The sequence below is a fragment of the Bos grunniens genome, chromosome 3 (genome assembly GCF_055505025.1).
Source record: "Bos grunniens cultivar Pamir isolate PY7600 chromosome 3, Bosgru_T2T1.0, whole genome shotgun sequence".
Lineage (NCBI taxonomy): Eukaryota > Metazoa > Chordata > Mammalia > Artiodactyla > Bovidae > Bos > Bos grunniens.
The window spans coordinates 11,500,771-11,521,776 of NC_141167.1; the positions used below are offsets into that span (position 1 = coordinate 11,500,771).

Below are 21,006 nucleotides of genomic sequence, written 5' to 3' on the forward strand. Positions count from 1 at the left end.
TAAAAAAATAGAGTAATATGGAAAACATCCATGTGTCTCATCCAGAGTATTGTCATGTTTATTTTATCCTTTGTAAAAAGTAAATAAAATATTTCAGATAAATTTGACAGTCCTTTATATCCTCCGTTATAGTCTCATTTCTCCTTTCTGATGCAGTCACTTTCTTGAATTACTGTAATCTTTCCATCCAATTTATATGTATTATATACCTATATAAGTGGTTTAAAATTTTACACAACCGTTTTGTACTGTATTAATCTCATTTTTTTAAACTGATTGAAAACATTTATTTTCTCACTGCATAGGTTTTCAACCCATCTTATTGATATTTGTGTGCTATATAATAACATCCCTTAAACAATTGCTTTTATTCTCTATTTGTACACTGTTGCTTTTAATCTAAATGCAGGTTTTTCACAAATTGAATTTCCTGCTGCTCCTTTCAGTCTGTCATATTTATGTAGCTTGATTTTTTTTTTAATCTATTGCATGTGTACCCTCTTTTCCAACTTTGTCTTCCTTTCTTAGGGTAAAGCTCTAAAGCCCAAAGAAAGAAGCTTGTTTAATTATTTGCTCTCAGGCTTCAAATAACCCATAGGGGAGGAGGGAGCACATGTTTTCCCAAGCATCTCCTGTGCTCTGATCACTGTTGGAAGCTCATTTGTTTTAATTTGAGCCAAGAGGCCTTCCTCTTGGACATCTTCCTATTGCTGTAGACTTAGAACACAGGAACCAGCTGCTTGAGTGGGACAGGTGGGAGACTTCGAGAATTCCCGTTTCTCTGGGCTCCCTCAGCTCTCTGCTTATACCATTGAACACTTAGCAAGTCCTACGTTGTTCTACCCAACTATAAATGTGGTTTTTACACTAGATGTGATGATGTCTCATTCCTCTTAGAATCTGTTAGTGCTTGTCATAGTGCTGGGGACCTAAGATGGAGGCGTTTGGTTAGAAGTATTCCAGTGGGACTTACTGCCTTTTGTCGTGACCACGCTTGTGCTGCAGGAACTTCACGGACCAGCTGCGGAAGATTTCCAAGGATGCAGGGATGCCCATCCAGGGCCAGCCTTGCTTCTGCAAATATGCACAGGGGGCAGACAGTGTGGAGCCCATGTTCCGGCATCTCAAGAACACCTACTCAGGGCTGCAGCTCATTATCGTCATCCTGCCCGGGAAGACGCCAGTGTATGGTACAGTTCTCTTGGAGTAGTGATTACAGTGATAGGACTCTTCTCAGGGTGGCTCCCTGGAAGATCCTAGGGGTGACTCAGTCTGGGTTCTTGGCCCTAGCCAGAGCCGTTCCTTAGTGTCAGTGCTCCTCTTAGAGGAGAAATATCAACTTGTATGAGCCAGTCAGTCACCTCTGGTCCTGTTTACCTGCTCACCCTCCCTTTCAGTAGCATTTTCTGCAGTCCTCTGTGTGCTGGTGTTTATGCCAGGCTAAGCTGAGCCAGATGCAGAGATCGGTCAGTCCAGGTACCTTTCCTTAGGAGGTGTTGTCCGTCAGGCCACAGGGCAGCACACCCAAGCACAATTTGTGGTGCTTCTGTTGGTGTTCCATTGCTGGGAATGGCTTAGACTCTTTGAGAGGTTTTCCTTCTATTTTTCCTCTCTTTTAAGAATGGAAATGACTATATCCATCTCTGACTCAGTGTTTTTCTCTCACTTTTTTTTTTCCTTCTCCAGCTCTTATCTTCAAATGAAGAGGTGTCTCTCCTCTGATCTTATTCAACCCATGTGTACTCTTTGTTTCTCTTTCATCCTGCTACCTTTGGGACACTTTAACCCTAAAACATCTTTAGAGTGCATTACCACAGTCATGCCATTTCCTTTAGTTTTTTCTTCCTATTTTCTTGCTTTTCTTCAAGAAAAAAAAAAACTTGAAGAGTTTTTAAATGTGTTCTGTACATTTTCTATCCCCACTTCCTCACCAGCCACTTACTGCTTAGCTTTTTTCCATTTATCTTACCTCTTCCAGTCTCCTAAACCTCCTCTGCAGAGGGTCACCAATGACCTTTCTCCTCTTGACTTCTTGACACTTTCTCCTGTCTCTCCTTAATTGTTTTTCTTGTTACCAGGAATGCCTGGCATTTTCCAGAATTCTGTACTCTGCCCTCTTTTTCTCTCTTTTCATTCTCGTGAAATTCTCATACATTTCAGTTGTTTCAGTCATCAACTATTGTTAGATGTTATCATGTATTATTAAGATCTTCATTCAACACTGACCTCTCTGCAGTTCCTATTTCTTCCTTTGACTTTTCTTCCTTCCATAAGAGTTCATTGATCACCTACCGTGTATGACAAGAAACGCTGATAGATCCTTAATACATTTGTGGATAAAACAGTTGTGCCCTTTGCTTTTATAATGTGTTTTGGTGAACTGCCTCTTTAGTAGCTTGTCTTCTTTGTCTACCAGTAAGCTCTTCTCGTTGGTATCACAATTGCTTCTGGGTACCTTTATCCAAACTTTGGGGGCAGTCTGTCTTCTCTTTGTTTACCTCTAATGCTATTTTTTTTTATACAGTGTTAAGATGTATTCCCTGTTCGCCACCCATTCTTCTCAATTTAATTCTAACATTTCTTCTTAAGTCTTTCTTGTATAGATTACTGGATGAGACTTTTTGTGATTGGTACTCTCAAAAAAAAAACCTTCATTAGTCCCTATTCACAAAATAGAAGTTTTTTGGGGCCCTAATCTTAGTTTAACCTTTTCAGCTTCGTATTATACATGTCTTTGCTACATATACCAGAAAGATCACTTGTTCTGGAATTAGATAGAGCTGGATTTTAATCCTGACTATGCCAGTTTACTGTCTTAGGTTACCTAACCTTTCTCAGCCTCATTAGTTAATTATATAAAAGACAGCATCTAACACAGGGTCTGTGACCTAGTAGATGCTCTCCAAATGCGCATTCTTTCTGTGCTTTCCAGTCTCTGGTTTTGCTTAACATCATTTGCCTTTGCCTGAAATATCTAAATACTTTTTTTATTTGCTCTTAGTAGTATCTGTATTTTTCCAGTAGGACAGCCTTTTGGTTAGGTTTCATTCTGGTAATGCCACCTTGCAAGGAGTAATCCCAGTTTCCTCACACACAAATCATCATGTCATTGGTCTCAATGTGATACAGATTAACAGCAAAATAGAAGCAAGCAAGCACAACTTCCAACGCCTGGAAATCAGAAGCTCTTAATTATTTAGTCTTTTTTCCTCCCAAGCAGGTATTTATTGAGAGCCTACCATGTATTGGCCATATCTTGGTGCTAGGACTTCAGCAGCAAAACAGAGTTGTGCCCTGAGGAGTTTACATTGCAGTCGAGGAGCAAGACAAGAAGTGCTGTGAAGAAAGGGTAAAGGTGTAAAGAAAGTGAAGGATAAGGTGACAGAAAGAGATAGACTGTGATTTTAGGTTAGATGTCTACTCTTTTTATGCCCCACCTTGCCCTTAAAATTCTATCTTTCAAATTCTAATTTAAATGTATTTATTCCTGGAAGCTTTCTCTTGTCATCCCACCTTTCTGTATTCATCCAGAAATTGCATCAGGTTGCTGATTAATTAATTGTTTTGAGCATGGAGTGGATCTGATTCTGCTCAAAATCTTCTTCCCTCTGTACATACATACCCAAGGTAGAGCCTTCCGCTGACATGATACTCAGTACTTATGAAAGTTGGTTGATCTCCAATCCACATCTCTCTTGGGCCTTAAATTGATGTCCCTTGGTTAGAAAATAAGGATGCTTTTTAGGAGAATTGCCTTGAATAATTAGCCATGTTTCTGGTTCCCTCCATAAAGGGAGAATCCAGTATTTTTGGCCTCCCTGTGTAGTGTAGTGTGGCATGCTTGGAGAAGTCAGGTGTTACTCAGAGTTTTCCCTACCCTGGGCTCAGTCATGTTATACCTCTCTCCAGCTTCATACCTTGATCATGACCTTGGGTTTCTTTCACTTACATGTTCTTTGATTATACCACTTAGGTAATGGGGGCATTTGACTAGGAATTAAGCCTGCATATAAGAGGAGCAGTCAGATTCTTCGAAAGATCCTTCACTGTCCTTCCTGAGAGGCCAAGTGATAGTCAAAACAAGGTCCACATGCATTAAATTGCCCCAAAAGTATAAGAGGACAGTGTCACATTTCCAGTTCTAATCTGCTAACATGCCTCATCCTGTCCTTAGTATTTTTAACTCCTTCCTCTCCACTAAACTGATATAATTTTTTAATGTAATTTTTTTATTGAAGTATAATATACATATAAAGATCTTTTGTGGTCAATTCAGTGAATTCTCACAGTGTCACAGCAGGGGTACCTAGTTCTGATAGTAAAACATTACCACAATCCCAGGCTACTGATTACTACAACTTCCTGTCAGTGATAACCACGATTATTTTGGTTTCTAACACCTTAGATTGGTTTGGACTGTCTTTGAACTTTATGTGAATGGAGTCATATATCATGTACCTTTTTACGTGTCTGTCTTCTTTCACTCAACATTATGTTTGTTAGATTTGTCTGTGTTTGTTTAATTGTAGTTTGTTATAGTTTTTCCATTATATGATTTTAACACAATTTACATGTATTTATCCATTCTACTGTTAATGGACATAATTGGGTTGTTTCAGGCTTTTACTGTTATAAATAATGCTTCAGTGAACATTCTTGTACATGTCCTTTGAATATAGTGCCCATTTCTATTGGGTGTGTAACTAGGAGGGCTTTTAAGTGTACAGATGTATACTTCCATCAGCAGCGAAATGAGGGTTCTAGTTATCTACATCCTTATCAAACTTGGTATTGTCACTTTCATTTTAGCCATTTATATGGATGTTTGTTAATACTGCATTGTGCTTTTTAATTTGATTTCTCTGGTGATTGATGAGGTTGAGTATCTTTTTATATTTTTATTGGCTGTTTCACTGGCCTCTTTTGACAGGTGCCTGCTCAGGTCTTTCTCTTTTTTTATTGGCTTAGATGTTCTTTATAATTCCTTTATTAAATATGATGTGTACTACACATATCTATAGCTTGCCTTTTTACTTTCTTAATGGCTTCTTTTGTTGAACAGAAATTTTAAATTTTAATGTAGTCCTGTTTATCAATATTTTTCCTTTATGGCTAGTACTTTCTGAGTTCTGTTTAAGAAATACTAAGGTCACGAAGATACTAGTCTGTGTTTTCTTTTAAATGTTTTTTTTAACCTTTCACATTTAGAACTAGCTTGTGTTTGCCAGAAATGGCTGTTACTTTCTCTGTCCCTTGGCAGTGGTTCCTCTTTTGGTGCAAAGCCTAGAATCCCAGCCTCTTGCCCACATCTAGAATCAGCAAATGTACCCAGGGCAAAGCAGCTGCAGCAGATGGCTCACCTCTGTGAGATTCTCATCCTCTCTGGAGTGTTAGCTCTTCCAGTTCTTTTGTCTTAGCACCTCTCTACTACCTTCAGAAAGATGATTTATGAATTTTATTTGGTTTTCTTGAATGTTCTCAACAGACACTGGTTTCCTTCTGACCGTATCTCTTGGAGATAGAAATGATCCCTTAGCTTTTTAAACAGTCTCAAATTTCTCCCATTGAAAATATATTGTACTGTTTATTGATCCCATGTTTCCTCCATGGTATTTGATATTACCAAAAACAGTTTTTGCCTCTGTCCATTAATTTTTGCCTTGGTGTCACAAAATTCTGGTCCTCGTTTTACCTCTTAGCAGCATTTGACTTGGTTGAACACTTACTCCTTCTTAAAGCACTCTCTTCTTCCCTGGTATTCATGCTGCAACACTGTCTTGATCTTCCTCCTAGATAATCTGGATTTTTGTCCTTTGCAGACTCATCTTCTTCCTGTTCTGCAAGTATTGTGAGCTCCTCAAGAATCGAGTTTAAGCCCTCTCCTTTCACTCCATTCTCTTCCTTGTTGATCTCAAGATCATGTGTTCACTTACTGCTGCTGCTAAGTTGCTTCAGTTGTGTCCGACTCTGTGCGACCCCATAGATGGCAGCCCACCAGGCTCCCCCGTCCCTGGGATTCTCCAAGCAAGAACACTGGAGTGGGTTGCCATTTCCTTCTCCAATGCATGAAAGTGAAAAGTGAAAGGGAAGTCAGTCGCTCAGTTGTGTCTGACTCTAGCGACTCCATGGACTGCAGCCTACCAGGCTCCTCTGTCCATGCGAGTTTCCAGGCAAAAGTACTGGAGTGGGGTGCCATACCTGTACCTAAATATGTCATATTTTACATCTCCATTTCAGACTATTCTTGAACTTCCAATTGCTGTACTCAGTTGCCTGATTGATGTCTTCACTGGGATGACCAAAAAGCACTTCAAAGTCAAAATGTTTCAAAAAGAACTTAAGATCTGTCTGTTCTATTACAAAAGTCTAGAAACTCATAAGTTATCCATAAAATTATTTTCCCTTACATAGTCTCTTGAATCTGTTTCTCTCCATCCTGACAACTGCCTTCTTAAACTACCCTCGTTTCTTTCCTAGGTCGTTCTAATCACCACTTTCTTTCCCACATGGCAGTTCCTTTGCTCTCCTTTATAGCTGGATTGACCTTTCAGTTTCTTCAGTTTGTGTTTCTATCCCCTATCAGAGTGCGTTTTGCCTGCTCTTCCCTTGGCCTGGAATGCTCTCTTTCATATTCTCTCTCCCTTTTAAGTTCTTTTCTACCTTTAAATTCAGTTCAGTAAAGAATCCTTTCCTGGCTAGGTTATTACACTATATCATATGCTCTCTGTGTCATAGTTCTGTGAAGTTTCCTGTTGTAGCATTTATCATTGTTATGTTTTTTATGATTTTTAAAATTAGTCACTAGATAGTAAGCACTGTAAGAGTAGGGACCCTATGTGTTTCTGGTCACCATTGTGTTCCCTAGCACCTCATATACTTCCTGGAATCAAGTAGACATTCAGTAAATATTTGTTGAATGCACTAATCAGTTCTTTCCCTGCTCATAGCTGAAGTGAAACGTGTTGGAGATACTCTGTTGGGAATGGCTACACAGTGTGTGCAAGTGAAGAACGTGGTCAAGACCTCACCTCAGACTCTGTCTAACCTTTGCCTGAAGATCAATGTCAAACTTGGTGGCATTAACAACATCCTAGTCCCACACCAGCGGTATGAACTCTATTGCTTACTTGCCCTTGTCAAGCAAGGTAATATACTGGAGATTGATGAAAAGATAGCACACTGTCCAGGCAGAGTGAGCCACAAGGGAGAGGGGGCCAAAATGGGTGCTAGATGGTGCCAGGAAAAGAAGACCCAACTCCTCACCATTTGTTTTCTCTTCCTTGTTTAGCTCTGCAGTCTTTCAACAACCAGTGATATTCCTGGGAGCAGATGTTACACACCCACCAGCAGGGGATGGGAAAAAACCTTCTATCACAGCAGTGAGTGACACTTTCCAACTTCCTCGTAAGGTTCTCTTCTGAGTCCCCAAGACTACACCTGATTTCCTTCCCTCAACTCTGGTGCTTGACCCTTCACAAGATCTTTTTATTTCAGCTGATCATCCCCATTAACCAGTCCCTTGGTTTTTTAATAAAGGTAACTCTGTATGATACCTTCTTTTCAGAGAGAGCAGTGAGAGAGTAGACTGGGGTCAGAGACTTGGTTATGTCTCCATCACTTTTGTTCCGTGTTTGAATTTCCCTCTTTCTCCCTGTACCCACTTTTGGGATATGGGAAGGACCATATCTCCTCTCCAAAATCCCTTTTAAGTGAATTACTTAGTTACTGGGATTGCCTTTTTCTCTATCTGTACCCCTGACCCATCTAGTAGATTAGATAGCTCTCTAATCCCTCTCCTGACAGCTCTGCTCCCTGTCTCACAGGGCTTCTCAATTGACTAATGGGACCAGGCCTTCTTTTTCATTTCTTTTTCTTGAACCTTCATGTTTCTCTAGGCAGACTGGGCCTATCTCAGTAAATGTGGGGAAACCCTACACTATGCTTATCTTTATTTTCCTTGTGGCCATCCATCCTAGTCTCTGGCCTTTGTCCCCTTAGAAAATAATGTTGTTCCTACCATCCACAAGAACACTGTTCACTGTAGTTCCTGGGGTAGATTAGCACTTGAAGAAAAGATTAGCTTGTTTTTTGGATGAGGTCACTCTTTGAGCTAGTAGTGCTGAACCATCACATGCCCCTCTGTAAGGTGTGGGAAAATCAAACTTAGCAAGTACCTACTGCGGGAGAGGTCCTGTGCATGATGACTTACCTGCGCCACAACAGCACTGCAAGCAGGTGTTACTCTTATCGCCATTTGAAAAGAGGAACAAGAAGATCAGGTGGGTTAAGTAACTTCCATGTGTGTGATAGAACAGAGATGGAAACCGGGACTACTGAATCCAAAAAACCTACACATTTGATTTCTTAGGTTGTTTGTTCCCCCCTCCCTGCTCTCAAGAGGTCTTTCCCCAAACCCAGAACTAACAGTGTTGGGAGGGTGGAGGTTTTAGGAGCTGATCCTGCCTCTTTGATTATCAGGTGGTAGGCAGCATGGATGCCCACCCCAGCCGTTACTGTGCTACTGTGCGGGTACAGCGACCACGGCAGGAGATCATTGAAGACTTATCCTACATGGTACGTGAGCTGCTCATCCAGTTCTACAAGTCCACGCGCTTCAAGCCTACCCGCATCATCTTCTACCGAGATGGGGTTCCTGAAGGCCAGCTTCCCCAGGTAGGGCCCACAATAGGTCAAGAAAACCTTCACATTGAGGCCATAGGGCCTAATGGTAGCAGAGAGTACTGCTCCCTTTCTTAAGCTGTTGGCACTGGGAGGTGCTTCTACTTACGGAGGTTTGCTAAACGGAACAGGCTTGGAAGCAGAGATCCCAACTGAGAGATGGTGTGTACAGTCATTGATAGACCTTTCTTCTTGTAATAAAAGACTCTCAGTGCCTGTTTACTAGTTAGTTCATGTTGAAGACTGATTCTTTAGACCAGTGGTTCTCCAGCTTTGGGCTTCCCTGGTGGCTCAGCTAGTAAAGAATCCACCTGCAATGCGGGAGATCTGGGTTTGATCCCTGGGTTGGGAAGATCCCCTGAAGAAGGGAATGGCTACCCACTCCAGTATTCTGGCTTGGAGAATTCCGTGGACTGTATAGTCCGTGGTGTTGCAAAGAGTTGGACACGACTGAGCGACTTTCACTTCACTGTCCAGCTTTAGCATCCATCAGAATCTTTTGAAGGGCTTATTAAAGCAGTTTGCAGAGCTCCACTCTTAAAATTTCTGCTTCAGTGATTCTAGGATGGGGTATTAAAATTTGTACCTCTGATAGGTTCTTAGTGATCCTGCTGATCTGGTGGCCACACTGCTATTGACCTTTACAGTGTCCTTACCATTCTGTTTCCCTGCTAAGCCTTCATAGTTTATTGTTTAGACTAGTATATTGAACTGATCTCCTTTTCTACCATTTAATAAAAAGTAATATAACTACCATTTACTGGGTATCTTATGTGCCATTAACTCTGCTAACCACTTTGTATATGCTCTATTCAGTGCTTACAAGAATCCTATGAAGTAATTATTATTCCACCTGATACATGATGAAACTGAGGCTTGAAAATGTTAAATGATTTCTTCAGTGTCATCCAGGCTAATAAGCAGTGGAGCTAGGATTCAGACAAGTTGGTCAGATTCCAAAGTTCATGCTCTTAACTATTATGCTCAGTTTCCTCCAAGTCATACAATGTTTCCTAAAGTACCAGATAAATTTATAACATGTATCTGTTCAGAGATGTCCTGTGGCTTCAGGTAGCCTAGGGTTAAAATTCAAACTGCTTATGCAAAGCAGTCAGCAGTCATCAAGCCCCTATTAGGGTTTTTATCATTGGAGAAGGAAATGGCAACCCACTCCAGTATTCTTGCCTGGAGAATCCGGGGGATGGAGGAGCCTGGTGGGCTGCTGTCTGTGGGGTCGCACAGTCGGACACGACTGAAGTGACTTAGCAGCAGCAGCAGCAGCAGCAGCAGCAGCAGCAGGATTTTTATGCTTCCACTCAATTATTTGTTTTAGTCTTCAGGACAGTTTTGTGAGGATGATCTTATTAGTAACTTTAGTAAATGTGGAGAAAATGAGACTTAAAGGGGTTAAGTAACTTGCTCAAAGTAATAAAATTAGATAAAGCTTGGGGTTTAAACTTAGTTCTAATTGATTCTAAATTCTATTTACTTCTACCATACAGTTTTTACTCCCTGTATCTGACATCCAAGGCAACAAGGCAGCTACTGCCTGTGGTTTTTCACCTGTGGCTTCTTTAGCTAGTCTGTTTTCTTATGATACTGCTTTTTTTATAGAACTGAATTTATCTATTCCCTCTACAGCCATTCCTGAACTTTGTGTCTATTCTTTCATGGTGGTCCCAACCCTGTCTGCTCCCATGGGGAACGCCCATTTTCCTCCTGATCCTAAAATTGTCCTTGCTCTGGACATTGTGATTTTTCTGTGAACCTTTATTCTGTGTCTTGATGTTAGGTCTCACTATGCATAGGAACCAGGTGAGTGCTCTCTGTGGATATTAAGCCTCCCAGCTAGGTTTTATAGGAACATAGCAGGTGAACTGTCTACAGGCATACCTCGTCTTATTGCACTTCGCTTTATTGTGCTTCACGGATACTGTCTTTTTTACAAATTGAAGGTTTGTGGCAACCCTGCGGCCAGCAAGTCTGTCGGCACCATTTTTCCAAGAGCATTTGCTTACTTCATGTCTCTGTGTTACATTTTGGTAATTCTTGCAATATTTCAGACTTTTCATTATTATATTTATTATGGTGATCTGTGGTCAGTGATCTTTGATGTTACTGCTATGACTCAGTGAAGGCTCAGGTGATGGTTAGTATTTTTTAGCCATAAAGTATTTTTAAAATTAAGATATGTACATTCATTTTTTTTTTTAAGATATAATGCTACTGCCCACTTAATACACTACAGTGTAGTATAAACATAACTTTTGTATGCATTGGGAAACCAGAAAATTCGTGTGACTTACTTTATTGTAGTGGTCTGGAATTGAACCTGCAATATTTCTGAGGTATGCCTCTGTAAGGCTGATTTTTGGTAGGAAGGGCTTATCCTCACTAATGGTTGGGTGTCAGCTATAAATATTATAAAGGGAGGCTGAACAAAAAGCCTTATAACAAGTGGCAAACCCTTAGTTCAGAAAGATGAATGAACTCAAGAGGAGCTGTATGTCTCTTTGTCTCCCTCCTCACCCTGTGCCTAGATCCTCCACTATGAGCTGCTGGCCATTCGTGATGCCTGCATCAAACTGGAAAAGGACTACCAGCCCGGAATCACTTATATTGTGGTGCAGAAACGCCATCACACCCGCCTTTTTTGTGCTGACAAGAATGAGCGAGTGAGTGAGGGATTGAGGAAGTCACTGTTCCCTGGTCATGTCTCCCTTCTCTGAGTATGAAAGGAGCTGTGGAAATGAAATCTGGGGCTTAGTCCTTGGCCTGTCCATCGCCCCTGGCACTTTTCTTCCCCCTGACTCTTGTGGTCCTTCCTCTGCTGCTTCCTTTCCTTTGTTTCCCCCTCTCCCCGCCTTCCCTTCCTCCCTTATACTTGATCTCCCTCCTCCTAGCTCCCTGGCCTATAGACCCCATATATAGACCAGCTCCCAGAGATGGGAAAGGGAACTTGAATTTATTGAACTTCTATGTGCCAGACACTGTGCAAGGCGTCTTCCTCACAGCACCCCTGTGAGGTAGGTACAGTTATTATCTCCAGTTTAACCTCAGAAAGGTTAAATAACTTGCTAAGATCCCACAGCTAATAAATGGTGAAAGCAGCACTTAAACACAGGTTTGTGTAACTTTAGAAGCCTGTTATTTCAGCACCCAGCACTCTCTCTGGGAACAGCAACTTCTACCTTACTTTTGGGATTCTGATGGAGTCAGGGTAGAATTGAGTCGAGGCCCTAGTTAGGGCCAGGCAGGTCTTGGGATCTTGGTTGTCTTTGTTTCTATACAGATTGGGAAGAGTGGTAACATCCCAGCTGGGACCACTGTGGACACCAACATCACCCACCCATTTGAGTTTGACTTCTATCTGTGCAGCCACGCAGGCATCCAGGTAGCTGGGCTATGTCCTGGGGTATCCAGTGGGTCAAAGATAGTTGATCATTCCCATTGCCTCTAGAATATATCATTCATCACTGAGTGGCATTCAAATCAGGATTGTTCTCTTAATAAGCCCTTTGTGCACTTGAACTTAAGTGTACTTTCAACATCTTAGTCAGGTTGCCCATACAATGGGTGCTTTATGACAAAGGTGGCTTTGTGTCTGCCTTTTCATGGGTGGGCCTTCCAACCCAGCCATACTCATAATGGTAATCCTGTTCCTTACTGTCAGCCATCCCGTCTGCTCAGCCTGGGGCCCCTCACCTTCCTATCTTCCCAGGGCACCAGCCGACCATCCCATTACTATGTCCTTTGGGATGACAACCGTTTCACAGCGGATGAGCTCCAGATCTTGACGTACCAGCTGTGCCACACTTACGTACGATGCACACGCTCCGTCTCAATTCCAGCACCTGCCTACTATGCCCGCTTGGTGGCTTTCCGGGCACGATACCACCTAGTGGACAAAGAGCATGACAGGTGAGGCCTGGAATCAGGCTGGCTTCCTTTTTGCTTCAGCCTCTGGTACCAGACCCTCTCAACTTTCCTTGGGTAGAAGGAAACAAGGATTGTCCAATTTGGTGTCCTGGGGCTTGTCAGCCCAAATCTGGGTTGGGGTTTTCTCTTAATTGGTATGGGAATTGGCACCCTAGGGGTGGGGGAAGGGTTAGTGGCAACTCAGCTCACCAGGAAGGACTTCTTTCATTTTTCCTTTTCAGTGGAGAGGGGAGCCACATATCGGGGCAGAGCAATGGGCGGGACCCCCAGGCCCTGGCCAAAGCCGTGCAGGTTCACCAGGATACTCTGCGCACCATGTACTTCGCTTGAAGGCAGAACGCTGTTACCTCACTGGATAGAAGAAAGCTTTCCAAGCCCCAAGAGCTGTGCCGCCCAAATCCAGAGGAAGCAGGGAGGAGGGAGGTGGGGTAGGGAGGAATGCAGAAGGCCCTGTTTCCTTCTGCAGAGGGGGCAAAAGCGGGGGGAACAGGGCCAGTAAGCCAGACCACCAGCCAGAAATCTCTGATATTCACCTCATGCCCTCAACCCCTCACCCCATCTTGTCACATCTGGCCCTGAACCCACTGGACCAAGACAGGCAGCAGCGGTGCCCACCATACACACAGGTGTCTCATGTGACTCACAGTGCTAAAGACTCACGCCTGACAGCTTGGTAAGGTCGGCTCTGCAGCCCTGCGGACAAAAGCTGGTAGGTTTGGGTTTGATACTTTAGATGGAAAAGTGAGGGGCTTGAGAAAGTGGGTGGGAGGAGGGAAGGATTTTTTAGGAGCCTTAATCAGAAAAGGTCTAGATTTGTTTAAGAAGAAAAACGAAATCAGATGCAGATCAATATTTTAGGATACTAGATGTTTTAATGGGTTGAGAATCCAGCCTGTAGGAAGATTTTTAATGCTAATGATTTTGGTTGCCCCCTCCCCCAGCTGCCACTCCCCTTTCCCTTATTCCTCTTTCTCCACCTTTTCTACCCCACCTTACACCTGACAGACATCCAGCCCCTAGTAAGACTTAAGGCACTATGGCACTTAGCTCTGAAGTGACACGACCCTGTCTTCCTTCCGCCTGCTGGTGGGTAACCAGTGCCTTCCCTGTAATGGTAATGCTGCAGAACTGCAACCTTTTGTACCTTTTGGGGGGTGGGGGCGGGGTGGGGGTGGGAGAGGAGGTAGGTTGGGATGAAATACCCTGTACCCAACAGGCCTCCAGCCAGAGCGCCAGCTATTTTGCATTAGAAGGAATTGACTTCCATATTCATTGAGCTTTTAAAAAGATCACGACCTCAAGATGGTTAAAATCCATTGACATTTGCACTTTCAGACATGACAAGTCTAGGAGCTGCTGAGATGACTGGCCCCTGGCCTTTCCACTTATGTCTCCTTTCTTCTTGTCCCCGCTTTCTTCCCACCTGCCTGGGTCTGGAGTTAACTTTCATAGCATTTCCCACTCTTGGCTTCTTTTCCCTGATGGTCAAGCCTCTTTATGTTTCAATATTTTTTAACTGGGGTGACTTACAACAGATGATCTTTAGGTCTAAAATAAGGGGGAAAAAAAGCAAAAACTAAACATTATTTTTATACTATAACCTGAGTCCATTGCCAAAATCTGGAACTAAATCCCTCCCATGCCCAGTGAGTTTACATCCCAGAAACATTGAGCCATCAAAGGAACTATGTACCTGACTTCTTTGGCCTGCTTTGGCTTGGCTCTGTAGGGTGTGGTTATCTCCACACGTGGGGCTCAGGCTCCACCCTTTGTGCAAATAATACCTTTCTCTTGCTGCAGGCACCTCTGCTGCACTGCCCTGCACTCTTCCTGCAAGTGCATCTCCTCCTCTGGACTATCCTCTGATGCTTGGCTTATCCCAGATTTCAGCGTGTCCTGTGGATAGGCTGGGGGATTTTGCTGCTCCCTATTGCTTCTGTTTACACAAATGACTTTTTCCTGATTTCCCACTAGGGCATGTGAGTGGATGGCATGGGCTTTTTTTTTCTCGTTTTTTCCTGTCTTCCTGGGTAGAGATGGGGTTTGGCTGTCTTGCAGAACTGGAAAAGTAGGGGGTTCTAGCTTGGGGCCTGTTGGCCTTGAAGCAAGGCTTCCTCTTTCCTCGACTGTTCCTTTTTTCCTGTCCCACTGCTTGGGATGAGGAGTTGCAGCTTCAGTGTGGAAATTCCTCTTTTTGAGGAGCCCGGGCTTGGGTTTATCCCAATCTGGTGATGAAGCCATGACTCTTCAGACCTAGCTCAGGCTCAAGGCCAGCCAGCAGAAGGCTGGTCTGAATATGGGCCTATGCAGTAGAGCTACCATTTCCCCTCCCCAGCAGCGCTTGTACAGACCCAGATTTGCTATGCAAAACAGTCTATCCCAGGTTCTGTTCTGGTTGGCTACTTTGTTCAGCAACTTCACAAAACGTAGCACAAACATTATGGAGAAGGCATCAGGACTGTTGAGTAACTCTTTCTTTACTTCTTTCCTACTGGCAACAGTATGGGGTGCCCTGTGGGCACAGCCCAGCTGAAAACAGAATGGAGGGCTCTGGGAGGAGGCAGCTCACTGGAGAGCCTACATTCCTTACACAAGTGCCTAAGAGAGTGATGCCAACACTCCCATCTGCCCTGTCCATCGCCTTCATATACTGTCTACTTCGTGTTTAGTCACCCTTTAGGGAGGGGAGCTCTCTTGGGACAGTGGGCTCTGAGGGTTCTCTTCTCGGGTGCGTTTTGGGGCTGGGATCAGGGCAGTATTCCTGGAAGGTCCAGTCATTCACCAGCATTTGCAAATGTCCATTGAGAGCTGGTGGTAGCCACCTACTCTCAGCAACAAGTTTGTGTTCTCTCCTTTTTCTCTCTTTGCCTCACTCTCTCCAGTTGGGTCTTGAGCTGAGGCTTGGCATTTTTTAGCCCTTAGGCATTTACATGCCATTTAATAAATAAAAGAAACAGCTTGGGCAATGGCAAGAACATGACATCTTGCTGTGATTTTCTTTTTTTCTTTCTTTTTATCTTTGAGACTTGAAAAACACCCTTAACCTTGAGGATTCTTCTTCTTCGAAAGGTGGTGCATGCAGATTGAGAAGTGGTGTTGGCAACAAGCTTGGCTTTCTTTGATTTGGTTAAAGTGGTGCTTCTTACTTAGGCTCAGAGGAAGTGCTGAGGAGACCCCAGCCTCATCCTCTTAGACAAGTCTCCTGGTCCCTTTGTTCTACTCTTTTGCCTTCCTTTTCCTACTCTCTCTTTCCCTGGCCTCGTTTTATTTTTTTCTGTTCATTCAGCTTGCTTGCTGGCCTGCCTATCTGCCTATGTGATGATGAATTCTCTGCATGGCTACAATGATCCCACTGTTAGCTGGCAAGGTCAGGCTTAGCTCTTTGGCTGCAGAAGACCAAGAATCTGCTTCCCAAGCCTAGTGATGTCCTTCCTGGGTTGGACCGCCCTCAAACTTATGTGAAGGTGTAGCAGAAGGCCTGCCCATCTGGCATGAAATCAGGAAGGCTTCTGGCAACTTCCACATCTGTCCACTCTTTGGAGTTGGCTTCTCTTGTTGCTTTTTCTAGATCTGGTTTCATTTCTCTCTACCTGGGGCTTCCCTTTTCTGAGGATGTCCTAGCATTGACCTTTTTGGCTATCCAGGGTTGAAGGGTTAGGGGATAGACATGGGGGAAGGAGGGATGGGAAGAGAATGGAGAGAATTTGGCTTAAACATGGGAAAGGAGAGCCCTGCTCACTGATCACTTTTCCAGTCCAGCCTGACTCATTGGGGCCGAGGTGCTACGGCTGGCCTCTGGGGATAAGCATGAGGCTGTTGTTGCTGGGAACTTAGGATTAAATTAATGTTGAAAAAGAAGGTAACTAAAAGTGTGAAACCTCCCTAAAAAGCTCCTGGTTCCCGTCTACTCAGTATCTCCTCTATAGCCTCCTCTTTGGCTAAGCAATGATGTTTTTTGGATAGTTTTCTTTTTCTTGTCCAGAATTCTGTAAATGAGGCCAGCAAGATGGGCAGCCAAGGGGACGCAGTGATTTCTCAGCTGACCCATAGGACATCTGCAAGGCTAGTGGGACAGTGTTTTAGACTTGGCATTATGTGTAACAAAGAAAGGTGAATGGTCCTTCCCCTTCAGGGTAGAAAGTCATTTCAAACTGACTAAGATGCAGTTTTGGAAACTACATCAGGGGGAAGTTATTTTTATTTATATTTGCTGGGCCACGGCCAATCCTGGATGGTAGCTGGGATGCCTTCCTTCTTAAAGTCTGATCATGGCAGGGTTATGCAGGGCACTCTTTCCTCTTTGGCCTTCTAAGCTGATCAGGGAGAAGGGATTCTCTGGTTTTCTCTTCTCTCCCATTTATTAGGACTTGCCTTCTCCCTGGGCAGGGAGAGAGGCTAGGTTGGTGCTCTCCCCTTACTCTACTCCTACCGACTTAGAACCTCTGGCTGCTGTTCGGGAGCCCAAGAAAGGTGGTGGAGGCAATGGGCTCAAAACAACAACAACAAAACCAGAAAAAGGTGAGGAAAGGCAGATTTCCTTCTTTAACAAGGAAAATAGGAAACCCTCCAAGGATTGTGCAAATAAAGACAATGTGTCAAATGCACTGACTCCCCTGGTGTAGTAGCAATAAGGAAAAATGAAATGACTTTCCTGTGCACACGGTCCAACCTGATTGGTGTGTGATGTTGCACTTAGCAGCCATCTGGTGGGCATGTGTGACTACTCTGGGTTTCACTTTAGTTTCTAAACTTTTTATCCCTCTCAAGTCCAGCATGGATGGGGAAATGTCCCTGGAGCCCCACAGCTGTGTACTTGTTTGCATTTGTTTCCCTATGAGACTTGTGTTTGTGTCCTGCTTTGAGCTGTACCTTGTCCAGTCCATTGTAAAATTATCCCAGCAGCTGTAATGTACAGTTTCTTCTGAAGCAAGCAACAGCAGCAGCACAATTCTGTGTTTTATAAAGACAACAGTGGCTTCTATTTCTAAAGTGCGGTCTCTCTCTCTCTTTTTTTTTCTTAGCAAAGCAAACCGTTGGAATTAATTATATTCTGATAGATTTTACATTAGAATAATAGATTGTGAGAAGAGCAGAATCATCACTTTCTAAAGGAGTAAAGTGGGTAAAACAAATTCCAGAGTGTTGAAACTGCCGATCATATGTAATCATTTCACAGGGTTTCCATTTATTCTTCATTCACCAAACATATAAAGCACTGTGTCTAGCAGTTTTGTTGGGGAGTAAGCAGGCATAATTCAAAAATGAGGAAAACAGTGTTTCTCTCCTTAAGGAGCTTAAAAAGTTTGGTTGGGGATATGAGTAGCGAAATGGTTCTTTGGTACCATTTAGAGAGATTATAAGGATTGGGAAGAAGGCTATAATGCTGCAGCAATGAAGATAGAAAGGAAAGAGCAAATAGAAGAGATACTCAGGAGGTAAAATTAATAGAACTCAATGGATGGTGGAATGAGAAGAACCAAGTAGAGGCTACCATCCACTTGGCTTGAGCAAGTGAGTATGTTGGGACATCCTTCCTCTAAGCCAAGATTGGGGGAAGGGAGACCGTAGAAGGAAGGTGGTGAATTTTGTGAAGAAAGACCATTAGGCTTTTATAGACTGAGTTTTGAGGTTCCCAGGTTTCCAGTAAACATTTATATTTTGGTGCTCAGGGAAGACTCCAAAACTGCAGTTATAGATATGAGATTCATAATCATAGAGATGGTAGTTAAAGCCATAGGAATGAACAGGATGGCTTAGGAAAGAGTAGGGCAAGAGAAACCTAGTGTACAACTCTAGGAAACGAGATCAGGAAATGGAACCTAAGATGACTGTCACATCACTCATAGATAGCTTATATGGTTTTGATTGATTTAATGGGGTGGGAGAATAGTGAGGAGAGTGGAATAGGATTCAACAGCGACATGATTAACAGCAGGAAAACTACTGTGGTGAAGGGAGGGTATTATTTTCTACTTGTTTTACCATCCTTCACTCCATCTTCTCTGGGATCTTGTAACTATATGGTCATTCTCCAATTTTTCTTGAAAATGAGCATTGGAAAACCTAACTTAAATCAGGCTAAGACTGAGACTTCCAAGTCGTTCACAGTCACCACCACCACTACATCCACCTCCAGCTTCCTCCTATCCTCAGGAGATACTTGTGAAACAATAAAATAAACAAACCTAATTTTGTTCCTATCCAGTGTCCTAGATCGTATTCCAGTGCACTTGGTAGCACTTAGCAGCTTGCTCTATTTTCTCCTATGACTTGTTTTCCCCAGAGCCTGCGAACTCCTAGCCGCAGAAACTACCACTCATTTTTCTCTCAGGGCCATCCATAGTGTATATCAGGAGGGGTCAGTATTTATGACTAGGATTGAAATGAGCTAGAAATCTGTGGTTCTTGAGTACGGAGGGGAAACTCAAGAAGTGATACTGAGTCTGCAGGATAGACTCAGCATTCCTGAATCTTCAGGTAAGCAGAAACTTTGAACCAGATCGTCATCACCTTTTCTCACTCACTCCAGCCTTGAGGGTCTAAGATTTTGTGCCTTAAGTTCTTGGTGCACTTATTGAGCACGTAAGTTCAGCATTCCTCCCTGGTACTCCTAGAGCATTCGTTATTTCTGTGTACTGGGAGAAGATGGCACAGGGAAGGATTCTGGCACAGTGCCCAGTGAGAAATTTCAGTGGCAGCTAGAATGTACAAAAGCGGGCCTCTCATTCCTCTGGAGGCCAAGTGTTGTGGACGTCAAATTGCAGTGCTAACCTGTGGCTACCCCTGCCAGATTCTCTTGGAAACAAGCCAGCCAAAACCATGCTTCTCTGCAGCATGGAGTAGTGAGGTTGGTTGGAGTTGAAGAGCAAATTGGAACATGTAGGAAATTTTTCCCAGTTGAAACAAGACTTAAACTTAAGACCATTAATGAAGTAGAAAGTGTTTAGCAGAGCAAGTGGGAAGATGATCATTATACCACATTTTCACCATAAATTTCATAGCCATAAACGATTGATATTAAAAAAAATTTCAGGATTTGGCTGATGGTTGCTACTCAGGTGTTGCTAGCACCCGTGGATATCCCTTTTCAGGAGTGGTTGAGCAGCCTTTCCTCTGTCCTTTCAGTTGGCAGAATATACTGTAGCACTTTTTTGTCACTACAGTCAAGTGCCTTTAAGATAGAATGAGGTGGTATATTCGTTGGGTATCACTTGGCTTAACAGACCCCAGAATCATGGAGTAGGTTTGGCAGCTAAAGGAAAGGGTTTTATAGTGCAAAAAGAAGAATATTTTCAAGCTCTGAGTCTGGGGCATCCTCAGACTACTGGCTCTACTGCTTGAATGTGAAATAGCTTTGAATTGGAAAATCAGCTCTGTTTTCAATCCTAGCTTTCAAGGTATTTATTCCTTTGGCTATAAGCTGAGGAAACCTTGCAGGCTCAGAAGGTGCACAGAGCATGGCAGAAGCACTCTTAAAGCAGCAATGTCAAGAAGCTGGAAAAGTGGACTTGCTGAGGATGAGGTGCATTTTGAAGCTCTCCATTTAAGTACCATAACTACCTTCCCAGGATACCAGATCAAGACTTGTAGGCTACCGTGGCTTTCCCTGCAGGAACCCACTGTCCTCTTACTCTGGACCAAATCAGCTTCACCACTATCCTCTTGGCAGTGTCTTCTGGGGACAAAAGAAATTTTGAGGAACCTTTCTAGGAACCTTCCTCACCTTCTATAGGCAAGGAACTTTCCTTATAAAAAAGGCAGGTTTGGGGGTTGTTGAATGGAGGTGAATTGGAAAAGGAATAGGAAGTGGGTACTTTGAAGTACTTGGTCAGGTGTTTTGTACAGTATCCTTTATAATTTGGTTGCATCTTCCACAGCATTCAATGAAGTAATTTATCCGTTGCCTTCAACTGCACGTAACAAAACCTGATTGGTTTAAATAAGGAAACTACCACATGACAAGAAATGCTGATTTATGTGGCTCTAAGGTTGGATAATTCAAGGGCTCAGTAATAATACCAACATAACAGATTCTTGCTCTCCTATCCTTTATGTTATCTTACCCTCATGCTTGTTCACCTCAGAATCCCAAGACTGCTTGTATAACTCCAGGAAGGAAATGCTGACAGAACAAAGTCTAGCAGAAGAGGGACTAATTCTTCCCAGTGTTTCATTTTAAAGAAAGGAAATCCCTGGAAGCCCCAACAGATCTGGCTTAATGTCTCATTTGCTAGAAATGGGTCATCTTGCCATTATTCTGTCATTGGCAAAGCAAATGAGATCATCCATCATGAGTGGCTTAGATTAATTACAAGTTATCTTATGAATCATGTGAATTAAAAGGACAAGTTATGTGCTAGGCAAGAAGGGATAAGGACTGTTGGTTAG

At 43.1% G+C, this 21,006-nt stretch overlaps 1 protein-coding gene across 5 annotated transcripts in view; it reads left to right on the forward strand.

Moving 5' to 3' along the window:
* AGO1 (argonaute RISC component 1) overlaps window positions 1–17,607 on the forward strand; it is a 55,008-nt gene extending 37,401 nt beyond the window's left edge. For all 5 annotated transcript variants that reach the window (XM_086379092.1, XM_086379083.1, XM_086379065.1 and 2 more), the window contains exons 12-19: window positions 1,006–1,190; window positions 6,948–7,107; window positions 7,289–7,379; window positions 8,479–8,673; window positions 11,220–11,354; window positions 11,972–12,073; window positions 12,401–12,600; window positions 12,840–17,607. In XM_086379092.1, the coding sequence (XP_086235218.1) occupies window positions 1,006–1,190; window positions 6,948–7,107; window positions 7,289–7,379; window positions 8,479–8,673; window positions 11,220–11,354; window positions 11,972–12,073; window positions 12,401–12,600; window positions 12,840–12,948 (1,177 nt within the window). In that variant the 3' untranslated portion in view covers window positions 12,949–17,607. The remainder of the gene's footprint in view (window positions 1–1,005; window positions 1,191–6,947; window positions 7,108–7,288; window positions 7,380–8,478; window positions 8,674–11,219; window positions 11,355–11,971; window positions 12,074–12,400; window positions 12,601–12,839) is intronic.
* Window positions 17,608–21,006: the final 3,399 nt, after the last annotated feature.